General features: G+C 38.2%; 1 protein-coding gene across 5 annotated transcripts in view; it reads right to left on the bottom strand.

The window, feature by feature from the left end:
- PLCH1 (phospholipase C eta 1) overlaps positions 1-12898 on the bottom strand; it is an 80009-nt gene that overhangs the window by 22067 nt on the left and 45044 nt on the right. For all 5 annotated transcript variants that reach the window (XM_061452688.1, XM_061452690.1, XM_061452691.1 and 2 more), the window contains 5 exons: positions 12296-12466; positions 8436-8529; positions 5561-5764; positions 3885-4005; positions 2430-2601 (listed from right to left, as the gene is read on the bottom strand). In XM_061452688.1, the coding sequence (XP_061308672.1) occupies positions 2430-2601; positions 3885-4005; positions 5561-5764; positions 8436-8529; positions 12296-12466 (762 nt within the window). The remainder of the gene's footprint in view (positions 1-2429; positions 2602-3884; positions 4006-5560; positions 5765-8435; positions 8530-12295; positions 12467-12898) is intronic.

Here is a 12898-nt window from a genome sequence, read left to right as displayed (position 1 = left end):
TTAATATTGCATGCTTATGCAAGAGTATAGTCAGCAGTCCAAAATTAGATGCTAATCCAGTACTGTGAATGTTGTATATCTACATTAGAAAGGAACTACTTTAACTCCATGTCTAGTTTCCAACAACTGATTAGAGTGGTGAGCATCAAACAGAGGTTACTGGCTACTTACAGTAAAACAAACAAACAAACAAATGCTCTGACAGATTAGTTTTGCTTTTTAGAGCATTAACCTTTGATTTTGCTGTTTCATGACTTACAGTGAAGCGCAATCACAGAACCTTAGAAATGTTGGCTATGGGAACTCTGAATGTCTTTGGTCCAATCTCCCAGTAAAGGAGGATCATTACCGGCTCTCGTCGAGCTTTCCTTTGCCACGTCTTGCAAACTTTCAAAGGTGGAGACTCCCCTGGCCTTCTGCACAGTCTCTTTCCATGCTGCACTACTATCAGCTGAAAAAGCTTTTCCTGGCATCCAATCTGCCCCTCCCAAGCTGTAACTTGTGGCCACTGCCTCTTGCTTTACCATCTGCTACTTAATAAATTACCCTATTAAACTTTTGAGTTATTACTTCTACGTGTGTCTTTCTCACTGACTACAGAAATGTTCACAGTCTGTTTCATCAGTGGCAGAGGTAGACAAGAATTACACCCAGTTTTCTGCAGAAATAGATTGATTTCTGGCTGCATTTCGAAATTAATAATGCTACCGCTAACGAGTAGGTCAAATTCACTACACACTGCCACCTTTAATACTGGCTTAAATCTGTGAGTATTATTACAATTACTCTTTATATACACTAGCAGAATGAAAATTATGCCATTACTCAAAATTGTTTGGCTAATGAATCAAAACTGCCTTTCAAAGTAAAATGCAAACCCCAGCAAAAATAATGGCAAAATATGAGAAACTGGTTTACTTCTGAACAGGATGTTGATTCTTATATATGATTTTATCTTTTGCGAGAGGGCTACTTAAATTGAGAAGGAGATGGGAGACAGGGCTTTGTGAAAAGATACTGTGATGCTTAAAATAGCATTCCCTATTCTCTAAACATTAGCTCAGCTCCATACTATTTTGTAACAGCTCATGGGGTTTCAGCACTGTCAACTGAAGAATTAAACCAAAGTTACAAACTCAGGTGTACTACAAAAAACAGCTCAAATTTTCATGTAAGAGCTGCACAGTATCAAACCTCTTCTGTTTTTTTCTGCATTGACATTGTATTTCAAGCCAGGTGTGCCAGGTTTTGTCACACGACTGACATTACGTACTGTTTAGTTTGACTCTCTAAAACACCAACACTGCATGCTTGCATAGTTTATTAACTAGCAGTTACACATGAAAACTGATTCAGTAAAGCACATAAAGGTCTTCTAATTCAGAATCAGCTTTGCACTACACATTGAAATATATCCAAATTAACATCAAACCAGAATTGTGAATCCTGGTAGCCAGCTTGATATAGAGGACAGAGGGGGAAAAAAAAAAAGTATATCAAGAGCTCACAACAAAGTAATTGCTCTCATGTGTCAAAGTAAATTTGACAGTCTGATAAGCCACAACTCTATTAATCACCCTCTCAAAGATCTGCCTTGCATTTCTTTCTTATTATATCCATCTCAGTCTTCGAAATTCCTTTCAGAGCAAACCCATTTATACTGAGAGGTTCAAACAATTAATCTTGCATACAACACTAACTTCAGTGCTCCAGGGCCTCCTCCTCCTTCACTGTTCCTTACAGCTACCTTCTGAAGTGCTCTTCTTTCATAAACACAGCTGATGAACCGTGAAAATAGTTTCATTTCATGAACTACTGCTCAAAGCAAGATGAGGGGGAAATGCGAGAAAACACAAGAAATTTTGAGATGCTTTTATATTACTCCAAAATATGAGTATCAAGAAGGAACTGTAGGGTAATGTTTAGATGCTATAGGGATCTGAACCATACAAAACAATATCCACTAATAACAGGCCAGACAAATTTAAACAAATTAAAAATAAAAAAAAAAAAGGAAAATACCAGGTTCAGATAACTGTCACAGTTCTTTTTATTCATCTTGATGGATTTTATGTCATTTTTCTGCTCTCCTGACATGGTGCTAAGGTTTACAAATAAGCACCTTTTTCTTTAAGACTCTCAGGTAAGATGCTCAAAAAATAGGAAGAATTTTCTTTCCACTGCTCTTGATATCACCTCCCTGTTGAAACACCTACAAAAGTACTTTGGAACCCTTGCCAAGTCCAAGGTGAACTCAGTTTGAGTGCCTCTGAAAAGCTCAGAATTTTAACTCACTTACTGCATCTGTACTATTCTACATGATACTGCTGAACTAGATCTCTAAAGCCAAAGAAAATACACAATAAATAGCACAATAAATATTACTCTTTTTTTTTTGCATTTTGAACACACCACCAGTAGCAAGTTACCTTCACTAGAATTTTCCCTTTCAAATTTTGAGGGCTAGGAAGTTGTCTGTAATCTGCAGTGACTACAGATGACAAGTCCAGTTTGTCACCAAATATCTCCTTCATGTACTGAGCAATCTTCTTTTGCTGCTGAATACTGCAATGGTTTTCAATAGACAGTATCACCGGAAACCTAGAAGCAAAAAACCCAGATATTGTCATAACTGTTTTAAGAGAGAAGACCTGCACAGCTTGCCATGTAAACTATTTTACAGTTTGCTTTTGCATTGTTAGTAGTCTGGAAACAAACTCACTTTGGAAAGAAGGACTTTACACATGAACTCCCAAATCTGTGTTCTGTCAGAATCCCTTGGGCAGTCCCTGCAGGCGATTCTGCTCTTTTACTCCAACCCTACCCACTAGCACACAGGATGACAAAGTTTGAAAGTGATGATCACCAAGCATGAGGCACAGAGAAACTTGCAATAAAGCTCATCAGCAACAGAATGCCTTGCTGTTCTATCTAACTGAGCAGAAGGTACGTTACTCCTTTGCAAGCCATGAACAAAGTCTTCGTAAGCTCTAAGTGACCAGCAAGATGCTCCTGAAGAAAAATGTTTTGGAATCAAAAGATCCAAGGCTCCAGTAACTTACAGCTGAAGTTTCCTTAGGTAAAGACATTCCACAAATTTGCCTTGTTGTTTTCTAAACTCTTGGCAGCCCCAGAATTCTATGGCAAGGAATCCCCAGTGCCAAATACACCTCAAATAAAGAGCCATCTCCTTCAGTTTTGAAATCCCCATCTCCTGTTTCTAATCGATAACACCAAACTTTTGGGCTTGAGTATTTTGTTTGTTGGTTGGGAATTTTTTTGCCTCCCCCTGCCTCCTGCCCTTTTCTTTTTTAAAAAGAGAATGTAAGCATTTCCCCTTTATTCTCTCTAAAATACTCAAAATTCTATACTCATGACCTAAGACTGCTGGATATATGTGGTTAAACTCCATGATTTTCATAATAAACTGTTACATGTTACCATGGTAAACAAAATAGAATCTGAACATTACCCCACATCTCAGTATTTTCTCATGCTATGTATGAGATAGTTTCTCAATTTTCCTACTGAAATGAAGCATTTTCCTTACGTAGAGAATATACTGATTTTTAAGAATAATTTCCCTGTGGATATGAGTGGGAAGTTCTGTTCAAAGATATTCAACAGTCTCAGGCTGTTCAAAACATTACTGAGTTTACAATGCAAGAAAGGTCTTTCTAACTTAGAACGAACATTCTAACTTGATTGATGGAAACAGCTCTTGCAGTTGAACAATAAATATGACAAACGGGAACAGAACCAAATTTATAATTTTTCAGTGTGTTTTAATGAATATTCGTACTTCCTGACATTGATTATTGATTTAGACATGGGATTAACTACACAAACCAGACATGTAGCTTCAAAACTCACTCTACACTTACTCGTTTTTGATGAAGGCATATTTATTGATAGTTTCTGCCACATCACGGAATAGTATTTTAGAAGTAAGAGTGTAACCATGGTGCACTACCGGCTCTCCATCTGGACCATCCCAGCAGTCCACTATTAGGAAAGAAAAAGCTATACATTAAGAGATGCCCATGATCTGATACATTTCTGCTGATTTTCCTTGCCAGCAGAACTGGCAATAATAGGTACACTACCCAAACATGCAGGTGTCAAGAAATTCATTCAATTTATTATGACCTACCAATTGAGTTAACACTAACAAACCAGGTTTTTTTCTTACACCAAATGAGAAATACGTAACCTAAATTAGTTTTTTTCCCCTTATATTAAGCAGAGGTTTTTTCCCTTATATATAAAATTATAAAGGTGTGATAGGCAAATAACATTTACAGCTATCTCTTGGGAAAGCAGCTTCTGCTTCTGAAAGACAGACTATTTAAAAAGAATTTAGTCTTTTTCCATGCCCAATTAAGCATGCAGTTTTATAACTGACTATAGTAAAAGTAGCATCAAATCCATAATACGTAGAATGGATTAGGACAGTAATACTTCTCCTAATGAATTATCCTGGATTCACACCAACCTTGTTACTACTATTGCCTCTATAGGAAGTCAAGAGCTTCACAAAGAGAAGCCACAGAGCTATTAGCTAGGCTGTATAGAGCCCACAACAGTTTTGAGATCAAACAAAATAGCATGCTACTCTGTGTTCTGGTGAACTTTCCTACAAAAGTGAAAGTACAGTGGTAGATTGCCCAATCTTCTCAGGTTCACTTTCTCTAATTAATTTCTAAATTCAGAGTAACTTTTCTTTTCTAGAGATGAGTTTTGCAGTATTAGTTCTAAAAAATTTGTCAAAAGACTTTATTCTACCCAGAATCCTGAAAACAAAATGCTAATGTTTTGTTATTATTTAAATCATGCAGAACTTAAACAAGAATCCAACACACTCTCTAGGCTATCAAACAGCATCTTGTTTTAATCCATCAGCATTAAGCCAATGAAACTGCATCCCACCTCTCCATTGTGGCAGACAAAAGCTAAGTTTCTCAGCTCCAAGATGGTGACAGAAGTAGATACTCAGCTGTGCTGACAGAATGCACTGTGCTCACCTGTCCTCCTCCTCCAGGCACCTTTCATCTTCCCTTTGCATTCACGAGAGGAACTGCATATGCAAACACCCACTTTCCCATTCAGCTTGTGAAACAAAAAGGTCTTTGCTAGTTTAGCTCATTCTGAACAATGTGGATTTGGAAGCTGTTCTGTGATGCACAGGGGACCTGCAGAGCAGAACACCCAGGCCTGCTCTGCTGGAGCTGCAGGTTCCCAGACAGGTGCCTGCCCATTGACTTACTGGAACTTGTGCCACAAAAAAATATGCTTTACACAAATTCAGGGCAATGGAAGACTTGCACTGGCTGAGAAAAGCAGAACACAGCAGCAGGCAGGAGAAAACTGTGGTGTCTGTGATGTTTGAGATTGTCATCCCCAATAGGAAAATTCTGTTTAGACAGCTAGAAAACAAGAGTTTACTATTTAAGGTAATCAGACAGTGAAGCATTAATGCTTTGAATTTGCCACTGACTTTGTGCTCATAAGAAATATCCACCATACTTCCCAGAGCCAGCAAGTTACACTAAAAATATACCTTCAACACATCGACAACCATCTTGCAGCACTCGTGCATACATCTCCACTCTGGACTGGGACAGCAGCTGGTCTCCCGTCAGGTATGTATTGTGAGATGAAGCAATAAAGTAGTTACAAAGGGGTTGATCCATATCCTGATGCACTTCGCAATGCAGCGGATTAAATATATCACAAGCAGGACTGCGCATGAAATTGGTGAAACCTTTGAACAAAGAGAAACAGTTTTGCAATAGATGCAGTACATATTTGCCAAGCAAATGATTTGCACTGTAACATTTATTTTTTTCTGTTTATGCTTGTCTGTGCTTGTGGTCTCCAAAACCACATCACAGGGATTATTTTCCTGTACCCTGTGTTTTCAACATATTAAGTCCTGTCTGTGACTTGATTGGTTCTTTGCAAACTGAAGATGCTGCACAGACTCAGTCCACTGGTGGCAGACACACAGGTATTTCTTTTTTTAGCCTATAGAAGTTCTGACACCTTTGACAAGTACACATTCCCAAGATCCAACCCAGACAATTTTCAAACAGCTTTGAACTAGAAGAGCAAATATAATCTAGAAAGACACATTTATGACTTCTCTGAAAAATAAAAATCAAGCATTTGCAAAATGTCACATTGAGCTAAGTCTCTTTAGAAATTAATTAACAACTAATAGTGAAAAACAAAATAGGATTCTAAGAGAAACATAAAAAGTAAAGAACAGTAGCTATATGAGAAGGCTGAAAACAAGACAGATAGATATGGCCACCGGCCAACCTATTTTCAGATCAGATGTTTCATTCAGACCCTCAAAAGGGGCAGATGACAAAAACACACATGTAAAAATTCTATGAAACCCTGACAAGTGTGCTCCAGCTGCCTTCTGCAGTTCAGACAAAACCACTCCACTATTAAGTGGAACAGAAGAATCTGTTACTGATTCTGTTAGAACTGGTGGAAGAAAATATCCTCCCTCACCATTATTCAGTGAGATAAAAATGATCTCTTCATCTAGATGCTATGTAAGCAGCTAAACCATGAGTCATTACTGCTACAAAAACTGTCTTTTCCTTCCCCTTCTTCTCAAACTGGTATCCCTTACACCCTCATGATCCTTGTTAAAGCATCAGTATAACCGAGAAATTGGGTCAAATGCTTCAGCAGCATCAGTCTGCATTTCCTGGGACGATGAATTGTGCCTTGGAGGGCAAGTGATTTGCTTGCTGGGAATGTAGATGGGAAGGTGGGAGGGGGGGAGGAACCTCAGCCTCACTTTCAGCAGGATGCAAAGAATTTGACATGTGCACCATCTTTCCCTCAATGGACCCTTGTGATGGTAGCAGGTAAAAGCTATTCTGTTCTGCTCCGTCACAAGTGTAATGTATCGTAAATAAGAGGAAGCAGAGGAAATCCCTCAAATACTGGGCAGCAGAAGAAACAAAGGTTATGACACCTGCAAGAGTATAGTTTTGGTATCCTGCAGAGCTGCCAGGACTTCATGATGCTGGTAATGCTCCATGGGTCCCAAGTTGAGAAGTTATCTTCAGAAAGCACAACAGTGTCAAGAACAAAACAAAATAACACTTTTATCGAAGTGAAATTGTCAGATCTTTCTTATACAGATCACAGGACAGAAGTGGGAGTTAGACTGACATCCTGACTTTGAAGCAAAGGCTTCCTTTCCATCCTTTCCCCCACTCCCTGAGTTTATCGCTGACTCTGCCCCAGTGACACTCCTTTACTGTAAGCACTACCCTGACTGAATATAATATGTAGACAAGGTAGCACCACCCAAACAGCTACACTGCAGTGCAGGGAGCACGGGGCCCATGCTAGCCAACTCGAACATCTAGCTAATTTCACTATAATTTACAGTTTTCCCTATGCTTCAAGTTTATCTGAGAAGATGGTAGTTGGTTTATACTTCTGTAAATCAGCTTTTAGATAGATAAAGTTTTAAAAATACCTCCTTTGAGACAGAGAAATGTAAAATATTACAAAAGGATAGTGCAAACAACACTAACCCTGAAAGCAGCTCAAACACAAAAGCAGCAGCAGTAAGGTTAAGAGGAACAGGAATGCTTTCAGAAATATTTGTTATCTAAGTGCATGGCTTGTTCATTTTGCTATCCTCACTTCAGTTCAAGTGCGGTGCCCTGGGTCACACCAGAGGCTTGTTTAAGATCTGGAAGGTTATACCGAGGATTTAAGTACCATCTGAAAGAATTCTCCTTCCCCCGCCCCAAAGTCACCATTTAAATTATGCTGCTTCATGGAAAGCTGTCTTCTGGGCAAATTAACACACCATGGCATTTAATCTATTTCATGCCAGTTCAGATTTTCATTTGATTCCAACCTGGGTTCTGAACAAATAAACCATTTAGAATTGCTTTAGCAAACAAGATCAATAAGGTTTTCAAACCCAAAGAAAATGCAACTACCCGTATTTAATTTCATCTGCTTATTTCACATAAGCATAAATCAATGGATTGTACAGGAGCAATTCCAAACCTGCAAAGACAGAGCAGAATGGAAACTTCGCTTTTATTGCTGCAGTTGCGAGCAAGATGTGGTATAAATCACATGGTATAGAATGTTTTACGTTTGTGTTTTACAAATACTCAGCAACAAATTCATTCAAGCCCAAGGCATTCACATTACTGTCTGATGCTTATGATGTATCACTGTACAATACTAACTGCTAATTCACCCCACCTACTCTCATCTCTGCCGTGTCCCACAAAAAAGCACCTCCACTACTGATCAGACTGCTAATCTACATAACATCCTATCACAGGACGTTTTGGCTACACTAGAACACTGTTAAAGCTTTTCCATTCCACTACATTACATAGAGACAAAGATAATTTTGAAATCAAAACCTTTACCTTCAATCCCAAGAACATTTTGTTTCTTGTTTTCTTCTGATACTTCAAACTTCTGTATGATGTCAAGACAATATTCTGGTGTCACATTATTCATCTGCACAAAAAAAAAAAAACAGCATCGGTGCACTTACGTTAAATACCATGTCAAACCTTACTTCAGGCTACTGGGTTCAGTTGAAAAAACTTATGATCAAATTGAGATCAGTCAAATATGAGTAAGAGAGTCAGTAACACTACTGTAAAAGACTTGTATGATTTTGATTTTATTTCTGGCACAAGCCTCATGGCTCTTATCTTTGAGGATAAAAATAGGAGAGGTAGCAATCACTTAAAAGGTGTGTCATTGTAATTTAAAGATTAAAATAAACTGTTAAGCACACTTACTATTTGTACTGGGCAATACTGATGAAATGAGAACTATGAAGTTATATTCTTTAATATAATCCACTTAAACATGCAAAAAAAATTTGTCAGGGTTTGATTTCATTTTCATGTATTTTCCGCTTCTGTGATTTCATTACTTCCAGGAGTGTTCACTATAATACACAGGCTGAGATAAATAATTAGATTCTGAAAAGAAAACCAGCAGTTCTTCTGAAACAAGTAAGAGTTTTGTCATCAGCTTCAACTAGCCAGCAGCTTAAGTCCTACCTGACTAGTGTGGTCAAAGTATCACCACATACTTCTATTTCCTTTAATTTTAAAGGAAAGTAGCAGCTTTTGTTGCTCAGCTCTTCTCTTGTCACACCACCCTGAAGGTGCATAGAACCAAAGTGAGAAGAAATACAACTGGGTGTATTTCATTTCCTCCAATAATAATATCACAGGATGACAATGACAACACTAAAACCTTTGGCAGCTTATTTGTATCATTATTCTGTTTACTGGTTGTACTCAGCATCCTTTGTCAAAGTCAGCTCAAATGCCCTGACATGCAGACAGTCTGGAAGCACAAGAACATGCAGTTCCCCCTCTCAGATAGTGTGTTGCCTCTGTTAACATGACTGCTTCAGGCAGAGACAGAAGTGAAGTTAGTCATCATGCAGGTTACACAGTATTTATTGTTTTAAATTTGAAAACAGTCTCTCTGTGAACTGTTCTTACTAACGGACTTCTCTTTCAGATGGCAACATCAATTTTATTTACGTTGCTCTCTATGTGGCCTTTGATGAATTTGTGCTTTCCATTATTTCCTGTAGCTCGGGATTCCCCGTAACAGCATTCAGCTATATGGAAATCTAGAACTATGTTGACTCTCTCAATCTCATTTTCTCTAAAGGCCCAATCCTGCCAAGTGCTGGGTTCCTCTTAAGAAATTTGGATGCCATGCCTGACCATATTTCATAACAACTAAAAGGCTATGGCCTAAGTATGAAAAGTTACCAGAGGAGGTGAAAAACTAGATATGTCAATGTTAGTAGTAACAGAAGGCAAGCATGTGAACACTTCAGCTTGAGTTGCCATGTGAGTTGAGAGACATAGAGCTATTTTCTAGCCTTTCTGCCCTTTGCCCTTGCCTCTGTTTTACTCTTGCACAGGGAAAGCATGGCTTGGCCCACCTCCTTCTCCAAACATTTATATCTCCTACCTAAGCCAAAAATCATGAGACGCCTGCAGGATTTACACAGGATTATAGGAAAAAGAACAATTCAGTAGGAAAAAACCCAACTGATTATCTTAGCTCAAGTAACTGTTGCTGTTTGATTGCAAACACTATTCATAGCAGGCCATTCTTCAGCATGAGCTGGCTAGAAATAAAGTTTTCATTATCCCGTATGGCTCCTTGATGGCTGAATGGCAGCACACTTGTGTGCTCTAAGAATGAAAATGTCTAATCTAGTCCAAAGCTGCATCTGCTAGGGAAAAGCCCACTGATTCATGCTTTTTAATTGGAGATTGAGAGATGATAACTTAGGCAACTCATTTAAATTTGTTTTCATTAAGTTTTAAAGTATTCCACTAAAATTAATATAAAATAGCAATAATAGTGATCAATAACTGAGTATTTAGATACATGAATTATTGAAGATGGCCGACAGCAGTATTTCCAAAATCTCTTGAATACATAGCTACTTTTTATGTTCCTGGCTAAATGCTTTAGTTTTGATGGAGATATCTCCTTTACAAGATCATCAGCCTTTGAATAGCCAATAAGACTTTGTTTTTAACTAAATGAACTACCAATTAATTTTCCTAAAATAAGATCCTACAGAACTACAAAAAAAAACAACATTATCCCTAATCTTCAGTGTAGAAGTATGAGAAAGAAGAGGGAACTCACTTTTGATTTCACCAATCTGACTGGATGCTGAAAGTCTAATGCTATCTGAAGCTGCAAAGCACTGCAATGTGAAGTAATAGGAGAGACCTCATTTCCCATTCTCATAGGAAAGAAAGTGGGAGAAGGGAATGTAAAGTAGAAGGGAAGTTATGAAAAAAAAGGAGAAGTTAGAAAAGCAGCACAATGCTAATAACAGGTATTCCTAGACAGGATGCCAACCCACCAGGCACGTCTAAAGTACTGTAATGGTTTAGGCTTTAGTTGCTCAGTTATTTATTCTGTAAGAAAAGTCAAAATATAAATAATCAAAGCCATTCTTCCAATTTCAGTGCAAGATGTCAATGTAAGATGTCATGACGTACTGGGTCACCACATAAATCTGTTATAGTGATTATCTTCTTGTGTGAGAGAGGGAGGAAGGCATCATCTTGCTTTCCAATCAAGAGTTTGTGTTGCCATAGAGGGGTTTTTGGTGGTGGTTTTGGTTTTTTTTTGGAAAGCAGCAAGGATTGACTAGGCATGATAGTCTGATATTGTATTCTTTACCTAATAGTAACAAGCTCTACAGTTTCTCCTGTTTTTAAAGTCTGTGCACCAACACTGATATTCTTATCAGTTCCCTATTCCTTTTGGGATACTGACTCCTGATATTCTTCTGCACACACCGTTTCAGATCATAGCCTGACACATACAGACACACCCTGGTATATACTATCTCATTATAGCCCTTTAAAATACCTCCCAAGAGAGCACATACAGTTATTTCAAAATATTCATTTTCTAAAAGTGTACTTAATCACCATTTTTCACCACTTTTTGTCACATTTTCACTATTCACCACATCCCTAGTTATTCCTGTGATACTCTATAATTAGTGTAGAGAAGTAACAAGAGGAAAATTACTCTCTCAAGAAGGCTTAACTCAAAATGCAGTAGCCCATACTGAATAATTAACAAAAAGCTTTACATAATTATATGTGCATGTTCCGAGGGTGTAACTGTTAAAAAATTGCTTCCTTTTTAGCTCAATTAAAATGAACAGGGGCATTCATTTTTGTCATCAGTTTCTTTTGGGCTGCATATAACAGCTGCCCTTTTAACCACAGAAGATACCAGTTTGGTACCAATATGGTGCCACAGTATTAACAAGTCCACCTGATTCTTGTCACCTGGGAGCATAACAGGGCACATCATTCAATATGAAGCACTTTCTTGGAGCATGCAGAGAATGCTGCTGTAGGCAAATTCTCAGCAGGCTGCCCTTATTTTCAGGACAGAGGAACACTGTATTGCAAAGTAACTGATCCAAGTGGCAAGCAGGCACATGGGGAAACTTCACTCTCAGGAAATCAAAACTAAATATTTCATGTTTGTAACACGAACCTTGTAACTGCATAAAGCCATCAGCACAAGAATCAAAAAGGTCTCTGCTATGACTGAAATAAAAGCACTTGATGTGCTGTGAGTGCAGCAGAAACACAGAGGGAAGAGCAGTCACACAACAGCTGTCTGAACATTTTTTCCCTATGCTTGGATATATTTAAATGGTCATATATATGCCTGCCTAGTATTCCCATACCTTTTGTTCCACCTTTAGAAACTGAGCAAGTTCTTCAACAGTGAGGTGATCCTTCTTGTCACTGTAACTTAAGAGCAGTAAGTAGAGATCTCGACGTAAGGACATCATCTTGTAAAACACTGAAAATTCTTCAAAATTTAGGGTTCCCTGGTTCTCATCCGTGTCTGCTTCCTAAGAGGTAAAGAAACTCAGATAAGCATGCTAAACACAGGTGAATTCAGGGAACAAAGCAGAACAGGTTTTACATAGACAACAGAAATCTAGTAAATTCTAGTCTGCAAGATTCTGTTCAGACACAAATTCCAGTGGCAAAAATAACTGCAAAATTATAGTACCATCTATTGGATTTTTTTTTTTTTGTGAAAACAGTTGCCACACTAAAACTACAGGTGTCTTATGAAAGACTCAATTCCATCCTTAGTTTTGAATTTGTTACCCCTGTTAAGAGGCTCACCTGGGGCTTTATTCTGATCTCTGTTACTCTCTTGTATGCCCTGCAGCTATCCTGGATTAAAATATAGTAAGGAGCCTAATAATTTCTCACATGGCTTCCCCAAACAACAGCGTCTCAGATTTGAAAGCATTCAGGACAATATCAGAGTC

Source organism: Pezoporus flaviventris, unplaced genomic scaffold (assembly GCF_033815535.1).
Source record: "Pezoporus flaviventris isolate CSIRO_AGI_PZ_B2104156 unplaced genomic scaffold, CSIRO_AGI_Pfla_v1 ptg000013l, whole genome shotgun sequence".
NCBI lineage: Eukaryota > Metazoa > Chordata > Aves > Psittaciformes > Psittacidae > Pezoporus > Pezoporus flaviventris.
Note: the sequence above shows the minus strand (reverse complement) of the source record. Positions and strands in the feature narration are given on the sequence as shown.